Genomic DNA, 10,076 nt, shown 5'->3' on the forward strand with positions numbered 1-10,076 from the left:
GTGGCAAGGCTTCCATGGTGAGCGTGTGGGGGTGGCGCGGGGTGCGGGGAGGGATTGGCTATGACGGCAGGATAGGTGATTTCCCAGGAAGACACCTGAAGGTGAGCATCATGCTACTCTGCACACTCCTGTCTGGCAGCTCAAGTCTTAGGCTAAAACATAAGATGTGTTTCTCTAACAGTGTTTCACACAAATCAGCTTTTATTGTTCGTATCATTATCTTCTGTCCAACAAGAGGAAAAGAGAGATTATTATGATGGCTCAAATCTAGCTTTAATCATGTCTCCTAAAAGATCCTAAAATATTCCTATGCTTCATGCTCCCCTTTTTTCCCACCACCCCAAAATTCTAAGACAAATGGCAGCAACAAAACCCTGTGTCCAGGAGTCTCTCATTCCATCAAGCATGTTACATTTCTCACTGGAACATTCTAAAGCTTGGAATCACCAAGCTGCAGGTGGGTGGGATTTTATTCTTACCATAGAGTAGGTGGGATTTTTATAGGCTCCTAGATCAGAGGCAGAATTGTGCACTTGGGGGAAAGTGAAATACCTGTACTGGGGGAGTCCAAGAGCAAGCTACCAGTCCCTTCTGCCATGGTCATTGAGTAGACGAGGTGACCAGCTGCCCGGGTGCGCCCGCTGACCTCTCCCATCCAAGGAGCCACTAACCTAGGCAGGGTGGGAACTCTTGCACATGTTCAGGAATATCCTAGTCTAGAGTGATCTGTGTGGTGTGGGAGGTGTAGGATGAGCCAGTCTGTTCAGAGTAACCATTGCTATTACCAAGGGGCAGTGCACTAGAAGGAATGTCTCTAAGCACTGGTGTTGTCCACGCACAAGATGCCCCTGTTCTGAGATGTCCAAGATGCTCCAAGAACACCTGAACCCTGCCTCGTCTGTGTACTGAGGGGGTAGGGGCAGGTACCAGTACCCAGGGCCATGTGGCGACTGTGCTCTAAGGGGGACAAGGTGCCCAGAAGGTCTCTGTGTTCCTGACTCCAACTGGGGATTTGGCCATAAAGGGATGCAGACGAGCTGTGGGTGTCTGGCTGAACCTGCAATACAAGAGAACTTTGGCAAATAATGTGTTTCCCCATAGGAAAACCAAGACTCTACAGTGCTTGTGACAGCTCTGGCTAAGGGGAGCTCCATGCCAGTCGGTCATCTGCGTAGTGTGGTCTCAACAGCAGCACAGAAAAGAAGCCACTTTCCTTCTCCTAGGGAGAGCCTGACATCACACTCCAGGATGTGCTGATGTTGTGCCACAGCCCTTCCATGTTTGAAGTGGATGAGACACTGAGACTGGGGGATAAAACAATTTACCTATGTCGAGGTAGGCCAAGGGGTTGTCAGCATAAACCTGCACAGACTTGTAGTTGTCTGGGTCTTAAAACAACAGAGGACTTTGTATTTTGCTTCCATTTTGGAAGAATTCTGTAGTCAGGCACTACCAAGAAGCGCCAACTTAGTCAGTCCATTCAAAAGTAGCCTTGGCTAGCCCATGACTATAGAGGCAATTTATTCGGGCCAGCTCTAGGATATTTGAGAACTGTATGTGTGTTGGGGGTTTGGGACAGCAGAAGACGGTTCTTCCCTTTGCTCCCTCCTCATACCCACAGGAATCTCCAGGGATCTCCACTCCTGCAGCTCAGGAGGGGGCAGCTTCCAACAAAGGACCCACAGCCTGTTTCTTATGATACTGCAAGAAACACAGTGTCAGTTCCATGACCCCTAAACCCTGGTTATTTACTAGGCTAGAATCCTCTCTGGGAAGTGGTTAGTCTCATGTCAGATACAGAGAAGCAAAGTGGTGACCTCAAGAGAGACCCGGAGTTCCCTGCCCGGGCAGCAGGTGCTCCAGAAGGAACCAGTTCTGGGGGGAGAAGTCCTGGCCGCAGCCATTTCCGGGAATAGCCATGTGGCTGCAGTGGTGGAATGTGGGGCTAGCAGGGGGTTTCCCAGGGGGCTCAGCTCACATGCAGATGTGTCCCTGCCTCCACAGATGATGCTATACAGACAAGGCCCTGGGCTCTGAGCTTCACGGGGCTCAGGTGGCGCTTGAAACCAGGCTGTGTGGGAGGCTGCAGCGCGCCCAACATTCTCTTTGCTCAGAGACCTGGGGCCCCAGCCTGGTGCTGTGGGCTCAGGGTCACCCCTCCCCCTCCTCCTGGGAGATGCCCAGCACGGACTTATGGAGGATGCCACACTCCTGCAGGGACTTGGTGAGATCAGAGAAACGTCTCCTGGGCACCTCCATCGTTTCGATGCTGCAGTGTTGGTAGGTGGCTTTGTTTTTCTGCTCAGCCACTGCGAGGACAGTCTGTAGGTTGTCACTGGGCCTGAAGTAGCGCACGAACCTTTGGCCTGAGGGTGACCTGATGGCCAGCAGCAGCCTCGGCTCTTGGTCTGTCGGCTCCTCCATGTTTGAGGACCCAGAGGAACTCTGTCTCTTGGTTCGGATGATGAATTTCTTCTCTAAGGCACAGACCTGGGCTCGGGAATCTTCTTGGCTTGACTTTACAGAGGTGCAGGCCTCCTCCTGGTAAAGGGCCTGGACACTACTCAGTTGCAGAGAACTGGCCTTCCTGGCCACCGTGTCCACAGCCCCATCTTCCAGGCTCCTTCTGTTGATGGAAGGGAGGACTGGGTACTTATTGAGAGATGAGGCGGGTCTGATGAGCACCTGCGGCAGCAGCTCTGGCATCTCATCAAGGGCTCCCGGAGACGGAGAGACGGGTGCGCAGGCTCCTGCTTTCTGGCTGCTCGAGGACCCGGAGGAACGTGGTGGAGGCGAAGCGGACAGCACACTGGGAGAACCGTCACCCACGCCTTGAGGTCTGTGCAGATTCGGCCGCTTCCGGCCCTTGGCAGACTTGGGCCTGATGACGTGCATCCTGAGTGGGCTGGGCTGCCAGATGAAGCTGTCAGCTGAAGTACTGACCACGGTGCTGCGTTCAGGTGGTGCTAGGTTCACAGGGGCTTCTGTGGCCATTGCTTCTCAGGACCCCTAAGGAAGCAGGAGGAAACAGAGAAAGCCATGGGTTAAGCTCCTGAGACACTGAGACTCACTCTTGCCATTCACTACCCACTGGGGCCGGGGGAGGGGGGGAGGAGGGATGGGGGGGGGGGGGGTGTAAGCATCAATGGGCCAGAGTATGGGACCATTCTCTGGGTTTCTGACGTCTGAAGAAGGGGAGCAGCTGTGACTCACTCATTCATTACAGGTTCTTGGAACAAATCAGTGAACCAAAATCCTTGGAACGTAAATTATTAAAGTGAGGAGAGCAAGGGGTGAAACCCACAGGTCTGTAGATATTTTCAAGGAGTGATAAGAAAAGAAGACATGACGCAGAATGACTGAGGCAAGGGACTAATTCTCACTCTCATGGAGAAGGGCCCGTGAGCAGAAAGACTCCCCGAGAGAACAAGCCACATGACAACCACAGTCCAGGTCAGACGACTTTTTCCATAGGTACGTTTACAACGACTGAGTTCTGTCTGCGGTGCAGGCGCGGGCACAAGACCAGCGTGACAATACACTCAGTGGGGTGCGCTGTGTTCCGGTGAAGTTTGACTGGGCCCCAACGCAGAAAAGTGTCCGGTGGACAAAAGAGCCCTGGTGACTTCCTACAGCAGCCAGAATGTACCAAGCTTCCAAGTCCTGGCTGGCTCTCAGGGCGGGAAGCTCCCTTAGGGAGTGGCCGGCACAGACCTCAGATGCAGAGGCTGGAATGTCAGAGGTGGCTGCCTTTGCTCAGAGAGGGAAGGTAACCCTGTTAGGACACTCAACAGCAGGTCACTTCTCTCTACCGTCTGCCCTGACGTTTCCTGTGGACAGGACACCCTCTGGGATTCCCAGTCTCCCTCTTCTGCAGGCCATCCTTGGCTCTCCCTCCCTCTGAGTCCACAGCTAGCCTTTACTTTGTTTTCTTCCTCACCTTGCCAGGTGGCTCCACACAAGTCACATGGAACATGGCTCCCCAGCTTGGCTAGGTGGCAGGGAGGACAGGGGCTGCCCTGATCACCTGCTACAACTCACAGGGGACGCTCAGATTCTGGACAAGGGGTGGGCTAGCTCACATGAAGACCTAGTGAGCATCTGTTTTGACTTTTCAGTCTGTGGCGACCAGGCAGCTCTGCCTCCACGGGACAGTCCTGGGCAGGATCGGATGGACGGGTGTGGCTTTGCTTTGGTCGTAGGCCTGTCTTGTGCTTCTTTCTGTTACTCTAGAGCAAAGCTTTCCCTGTTTCTCTTCAACAGGAATGTTCAATGTTTGACGCTGCAATATGACATTATCAGGCCACATTCATAACTATCCTTGGACACGTGGGTTCACATGCCAGCTGTAGAGCATACCCCGATGGTATTATTGGTAATGGCTGCTCTCCTACTCTCCTGCTCCGTGCTAACTAGCTGGGAGACCCCAGCCCCCAAACTTACCCTCTCCACCCCTCCTATGCAGTTGCCTCAAAACTAGAAAACACTTCCTGACTCAATTATTTCCTCCCAATGGCACACTTCCACTTAGCTCAGACTTACTTCCTCCAAGCTCTCCTCCCATAACCAGTCCTCAACAGTGCTAGGCCAAGTCCTTGGGCTTAGATGTGACCCTTGCTGCTCTATGCCAGTTCTCTACTAGACCACGAGGAACCAAAACATGCTACCTCTAAATATTCCTGGCAGCCTGCTGTTCAGAATCTCAGGCCGTGTTCCCTTCCCTTTTGTATTTTAATTGTCTTTTTCCACTTGCCATCTGTGTATGTGTGTGTTGCATATTTGTGCACACATGTGTTCGCAAGTACACATGCACATATGGAGGCCCAGGGTTGACATCAGTGAAAAGCATCCTCCATTGCTCTTATGCCTTATTCACTTTGGAGGGATCTCTCAGTCAAACCCAAAGCTCACCCACAGTCTTGCTAGATTACTATGGGGATCCTGTCTCTGCCTTCCAGGGCTGGGATTATAGGTGAGCTGCCACACCCATTAGGCATGGACATGGGTTATGGAGATCCAAATTCTGGTCCTCGAGGAGGCGCTTTAACCACTGAGCCACCCTCTCAGCCCCCTTTCACAGTTTAAACGGCTCTGCGGTTGTCCCATTCTATATACAACCCAAACCTTCCTCTATTCCCCTTCTCCATCCTCCATGCCCAATCTGGCAGCAGGCAGTCCAGAGACTTCTGCCTAAACCGAAAGTTTTGGCATCAGAAATACATCCCCATCTCCTTGTCCATTTCATTTATTTTCTGATCAACTGTGAAGAACATTTTTCCCTGTGAGTTTCTTGCTCAGAGTGGCAGGGGGAAGCTGTAGCTGTCCAGCTGAGCCAATGAAGGTAAGCTCCTCACTTGGGCTCGGCTATTAATTTGCCACAGCTTCTACAGAATTATCGCAGGCTTGGCTTCCAACACCCACACATGCCTGGGGAAGGTTTGACTGTCAGGAAGTTTGGTAACTTAGAAACCTCTCCCTAACAACTTTGATGAGGAAAGTCATGTGTTCTCACAGGCGCTCTGCTTGGTTATTTTTAACAGTTAAACTTGAGTGTGTGCGTGAAGTTGCTATACCTTTTGGTACTCTATATAATTAGCCATGTTCAGGGGGTGTCATAGTCAAGACACCCTGGCCATAAGATAACATGACTGCAAGCTATCTCAAGAGGAAAAAAAAAAACAAAACCTCAATTATGACTAATTCTCATAAGCCCACTCATGGTTATTTAGAGAGTAACACCTCCTTCAGGTAAAACCGTTCCATCCAACCTGCTTTTATAACCCACTGCCTCCTCCCCAGCACAGAGACCATCTGTTACATGGAGGAAACACCATTTCCCACCCCCACCCAGTATAAGGGCAGGATGCTGCGGGAAACAGGTGTTTGGAGAACTGCATCCATGGAGCCGGTACAGTCAAACCCTGGGTCCCCAACTCTGCCTGTGCCCTCAGTCCAGGCTTCTACGACAGCATAATCCAAGCTTGGCTCATTTTGCCACCTCTAGGTCTGGCAGACACTCAACCACAAAATGATTTGACAAGATCTAGGCGTAGGCATCCATCCATCAGGCTGCCAGCGGGAGAGGCAAGTGGCCTGTTTACTTAAACACAATACCTAGGAGGCAGAGGTCTGCTAGGAAGCAGGAAACAAAACACTAGGCACCACTTCCAAGACGTTGCCAGAAGGGCAGGTGCCCATTCCTCAGGATTATCACCACACAAACAGGAAGGAAGGGGCACTGGCTAGAAAATAAATCAAGATTCCTGTTGTTTTCCAATGATGCCCACAAGCCACCAAGGGGTCAGATCACACTACTTCACAGCCCAAATCGAAACCTACAGCGAAAGCAGCAAAATATAACCACCTACAAACCATCTGCTGCCATATACTAGGACACATACATGTGCATTGGTCTTTTAAAATTGTTTATCAGTGACTACCGCCCCCCACTGCTGCCACCCCCTAGTCCCCAGCCTGGCTTACAAATTAAACTATGTAAAGGAACCACCCCGGGGATGGAGAGAGCCAAGATTGACACCATTCCCAGTGCTACTCCAAACCAGAGATTAGGATGAGGGAAACCACAAGCCACCAAGGGAGGGAAGCTTTGCGAAGGGAGCTAGGGTTGACTCCAGGATAGAAGGGAGGGAGAGGGGGTGGGCTTCTATTACTTCCACGGTCGGTCAGGCCTAGAAGCAACGTTTAAAGTGCAGAAGCGGGGTGTCAGGGAATGGCAGGAAGGGCTGGAGCATAAGGGCTGACTTGGGGAAAGAGCATGGAACTGTGGGAAGCTCCCTCTAGGTCCAGCCTGTGCACATGACCCGGATTCCCTTGTCTCTTTCTGCGTCCAGGGACTGACTGGCTTGTATATGCCCCTCCAGAGGGCCCCTTGGCTGCTGCAGACTCAGGCTCCGGCCAGGTTGGCTCTGCCTCTGGGGGAAGTCCTTTCAAAAGGCCTGGCGCTCAGTTTCTGGGGACCCACAGTGGGTCTCTCACCTCGCAGCTCAGCTCCATCCGCCTCCTGTGCCTGGCTGCGACCAGCTGGTAAACAGCCCCGTCTCCGTGGCAACCGCCGAGGGGTGGGGCGCCACGTGCTTCCGGTGGGATCCGGAACCTGCCCGGCCTGGGCCGGCCTGCGTAAACTAAGTTGGACAAGCCAGGACACGGAGAGCAGAGGGCCTATAGTCCCTGGTTCAAGGGTTCCAGACGCATGTCCTCGGTGTGGCCCTGCCCCATGGAGGCCACAGGGCCCTTGGCCTGGGCCTCTGACACCTTCTCTCCTCTTCCTGACCTGGCCTGACTCTCTGGGGAGAGTGCGATCATGGGAAAGGGAACCCTGCCCTGGGGTGGGGTGGGGTGGGGGGCCAGCATCAAGTCCCTGTTCATCGTTGGCCTGACCCTGTCAGTGTCCTCATTTTAAAACAGGTTGTGAGACTCATTCCTGAACCCCTTAGAGTCCGAGTGTGATTTCTTTTTTTCTTTTTCTTTTTCTTTCTTTCTTTCTTTTCTTTTTTTCCTTAGGGTATATCATCATGGGGGAGTAAGAGACTACCCACTCCCACTCTGGGGACTCTGAGTTTTGTGATCACCACCCCCTATCTTCTTAAGGGTCTAACTACACAGTCAGCAACTCCAGCCTCTTTACCTTGTTTTCCAACAGCCTTGAGATTTGGAGTCCCCCAGCTTGTCTCCTTTCCCTCCACCCTGCTCAGAAGCTATGGTCCACTACCTCAGCCATTCTGTTGGTAAGAGTCCCCCTTACCCTACTGTCCTTCCATCCCATCCATGTGATGGAGCCTTAGCTGGAATCTGTCCACCCACACCAAGCACCAAAGATATCATGGCAAGTCACCCAAATGGATGTCAGGGCACTTGTGTGGTCTCCAGCCTCAGTCAGACCCTCAGCTCTCCCTGGCCAGCCTTCTGTCTGCTCTCCTCAGTCTCTGCCCTCTCCAATGGCTATTCCAAATCTTGCCTTCCTCCAAACACTCCCCGCTTTCCACCTTCTGCCTTCCCTCCGCCCTCTGGGATGATATTCTCCCGCCCTCTGTAGAGAAAAACAGAAATCATCGAATGGAAGCCTTCTTAGCTGTCTGCTGTCAGACCTGCAAACCCCCTGCCTCTGCATCCTTGCTCTCTTGCCTCTGGCCTGTTGGAGTGGAAAGGGACTGACTTCTGACTCTGTCCCCTCTTGACTGCCTCTGTGATGCTCCGCTGGTTCCCAACCATGGCCACACATACACGTGCCCTCCCTAGGCTCAACACCCTTGCTTCTGTTGAACCCTTAGCCTGAAGATTCTTCCCTAGCCTGTCCTGTCCCTTCATTTGCCCAATTCCTCTCTGTCTTTGTTCCAATCTAATGAAGTCTTCCTCCCAAGCTAGCTTTAAGATGACTTTAAAGGGACCGTGCTCTAGACCCTCAGAGTAATTTAGTGCCCGAACTGCTAGAACTTACTAATAGACAGTTGAGAACCACAGATTCATTACTTAACATTATGGCCTCATATTTGTTACCTGCTTTGTCCTGCATGTACAGGGGTGAGATTTTGATAGAAGTACAACTCTAAACCCTTGTCAGCACATTCACATTGTTCGCTGATAGTTATAAATAATACCATTTCCAGTATAGTTTGAGCCAAGGGTAGGAGAGCAGACATGGGCTAGATGGGATTACATGTGATGAGATTGGTACCAATGGCACATCTTTTTAGGAGCTGACATGGAGGGGTTCATTTCAGCGATGGGCTATTAGCCCATCTCAGAGAGGAAGCTGCTGACATTGGTGGAGCACCTAGCCTTGGATGAGGACCTGGGCTAGGCTGGCCTCCTTTCTGGGAATTCTGTCTCTGGATATCAAGGAGGCATCATGGCCCCAGAGAGGTACCGCTGGCAGTTTTAGAAGCTGGTTGTCTCACTTGGTGGTGTCGCTGGCTTATATCTCATTAATGATCCTGTCAGAAGTCTCCAGGCGATGCTCTTGAGCCCTTCAGCACCCACTCAGAAGAGATTAAAGTAGATCCTTCACCAGCTATTTTAATACCACCTAAGAATTATGCAACCCTTCGAGAGCTGCATCGGCTCAATCCTTGGCTCCCCCACTGTGTGCGAGCATGGTGCGTGTGCTCTTGCTGGAGCATGGTGAGATGCTGGTTATGCCTGGGGTCCATTTCGTGTTCAGCAGCACATGAGTCTTTGTTCTCTGGCATGGTGTGATGCAGCCCTGTGGGAAAGAGACAGCCTGCTAGTCCCTCTCTTTATCTCCTGACCCACACCAGAGAGCATCTTCAAAGAACGTCCCTCTGATGCCTGGGCTGAACATGCACACGCATCCACTAGATTCTCAGGAAAATGGCTGGAGGCCATTCTCCCATCTGCTAATGCGAGGATCCATCTTCCTTTGTACCATGCCTCCACTCCCCAGCTCTCTCCTGGGCTCTAGCCAGCTTGTCCCCCAAATGAGCCCTTGGTGTTTTCATCTCCAGTGTCCTGCTTCGCATCTGTCCTACCTTCTCCCTCTTCAAAGTGAATCCAAACTGCTTGATACTTCAAGGCCATCTTAAAAGTCACCTGTTCTATGAAGTCCTTTCCTGACCGTGCCTCCACCCCCCAACCATGCAATATTTTAGTTCCTTCTGGTCTGTGATAACATGCCCAATTATAATCTGGTAACAAGGCTAACAGGCTGCATGGGTCTGCATAGCTCCTTAGAAATCAGCTTCCTGAGAGACCTTCAGCAGAGAAGTTTCTGGATAATAAAATGGAGCCACTGCACTGTTTCATTGCTTCCTGGATCTCATTGGAACATATCCAAGTATGTATTGACACTTCCTGTCTTGTTAGAATATATGGAACTGTCACTCATCTTGACCCCATGTTGACCAAATGATTTCACACCAAGAGCGTCTAGATCTTGCTGGCGCCACCGAAGACAAAGGTCATTGACTCCACAGACAGGAAGCTCAGGATCCTGGGGCTTAGATTCACTGACAGGAAATATTGGGACAGCTCCAACTCTCTTTGGCATGGACTCAGAGTTCATGGCTCTCCACTGTTGCTGCCTCTTGTGCAACGCTAAA

General features: G+C 51.7%; 1 protein-coding gene across 1 annotated transcript; it reads right to left on the bottom strand.

Annotated features, from left to right (window-relative positions):
• Nucleotides 1–217: 217 nt before the first annotated feature.
• On the bottom strand, nt 218–7,057 carry Ubxn10 (UBX domain protein 10). Its single transcript, XM_036178997.1, has 2 exons — nt 6,997–7,057; nt 218–3,009 (listed from the first exon to the last, which is right to left on the bottom strand). The coding sequence occupies exon 2, from the start codon at nt 2,992–2,994 to the stop codon at nt 2,152–2,154; it is 843 nt and encodes a 280-aa protein (XP_036034890.1). The 5' UTR covers nt 2,995–3,009; nt 6,997–7,057; the 3' UTR covers nt 218–2,151.
• Between the last annotated feature and the right edge of the window lie 3,019 nt (nt 7,058–10,076).

The sequence above is a fragment of the Onychomys torridus genome, chromosome 2, assembly GCF_903995425.1.
Source record: "Onychomys torridus chromosome 2, mOncTor1.1, whole genome shotgun sequence".
NCBI lineage: Eukaryota > Metazoa > Chordata > Mammalia > Rodentia > Cricetidae > Onychomys > Onychomys torridus.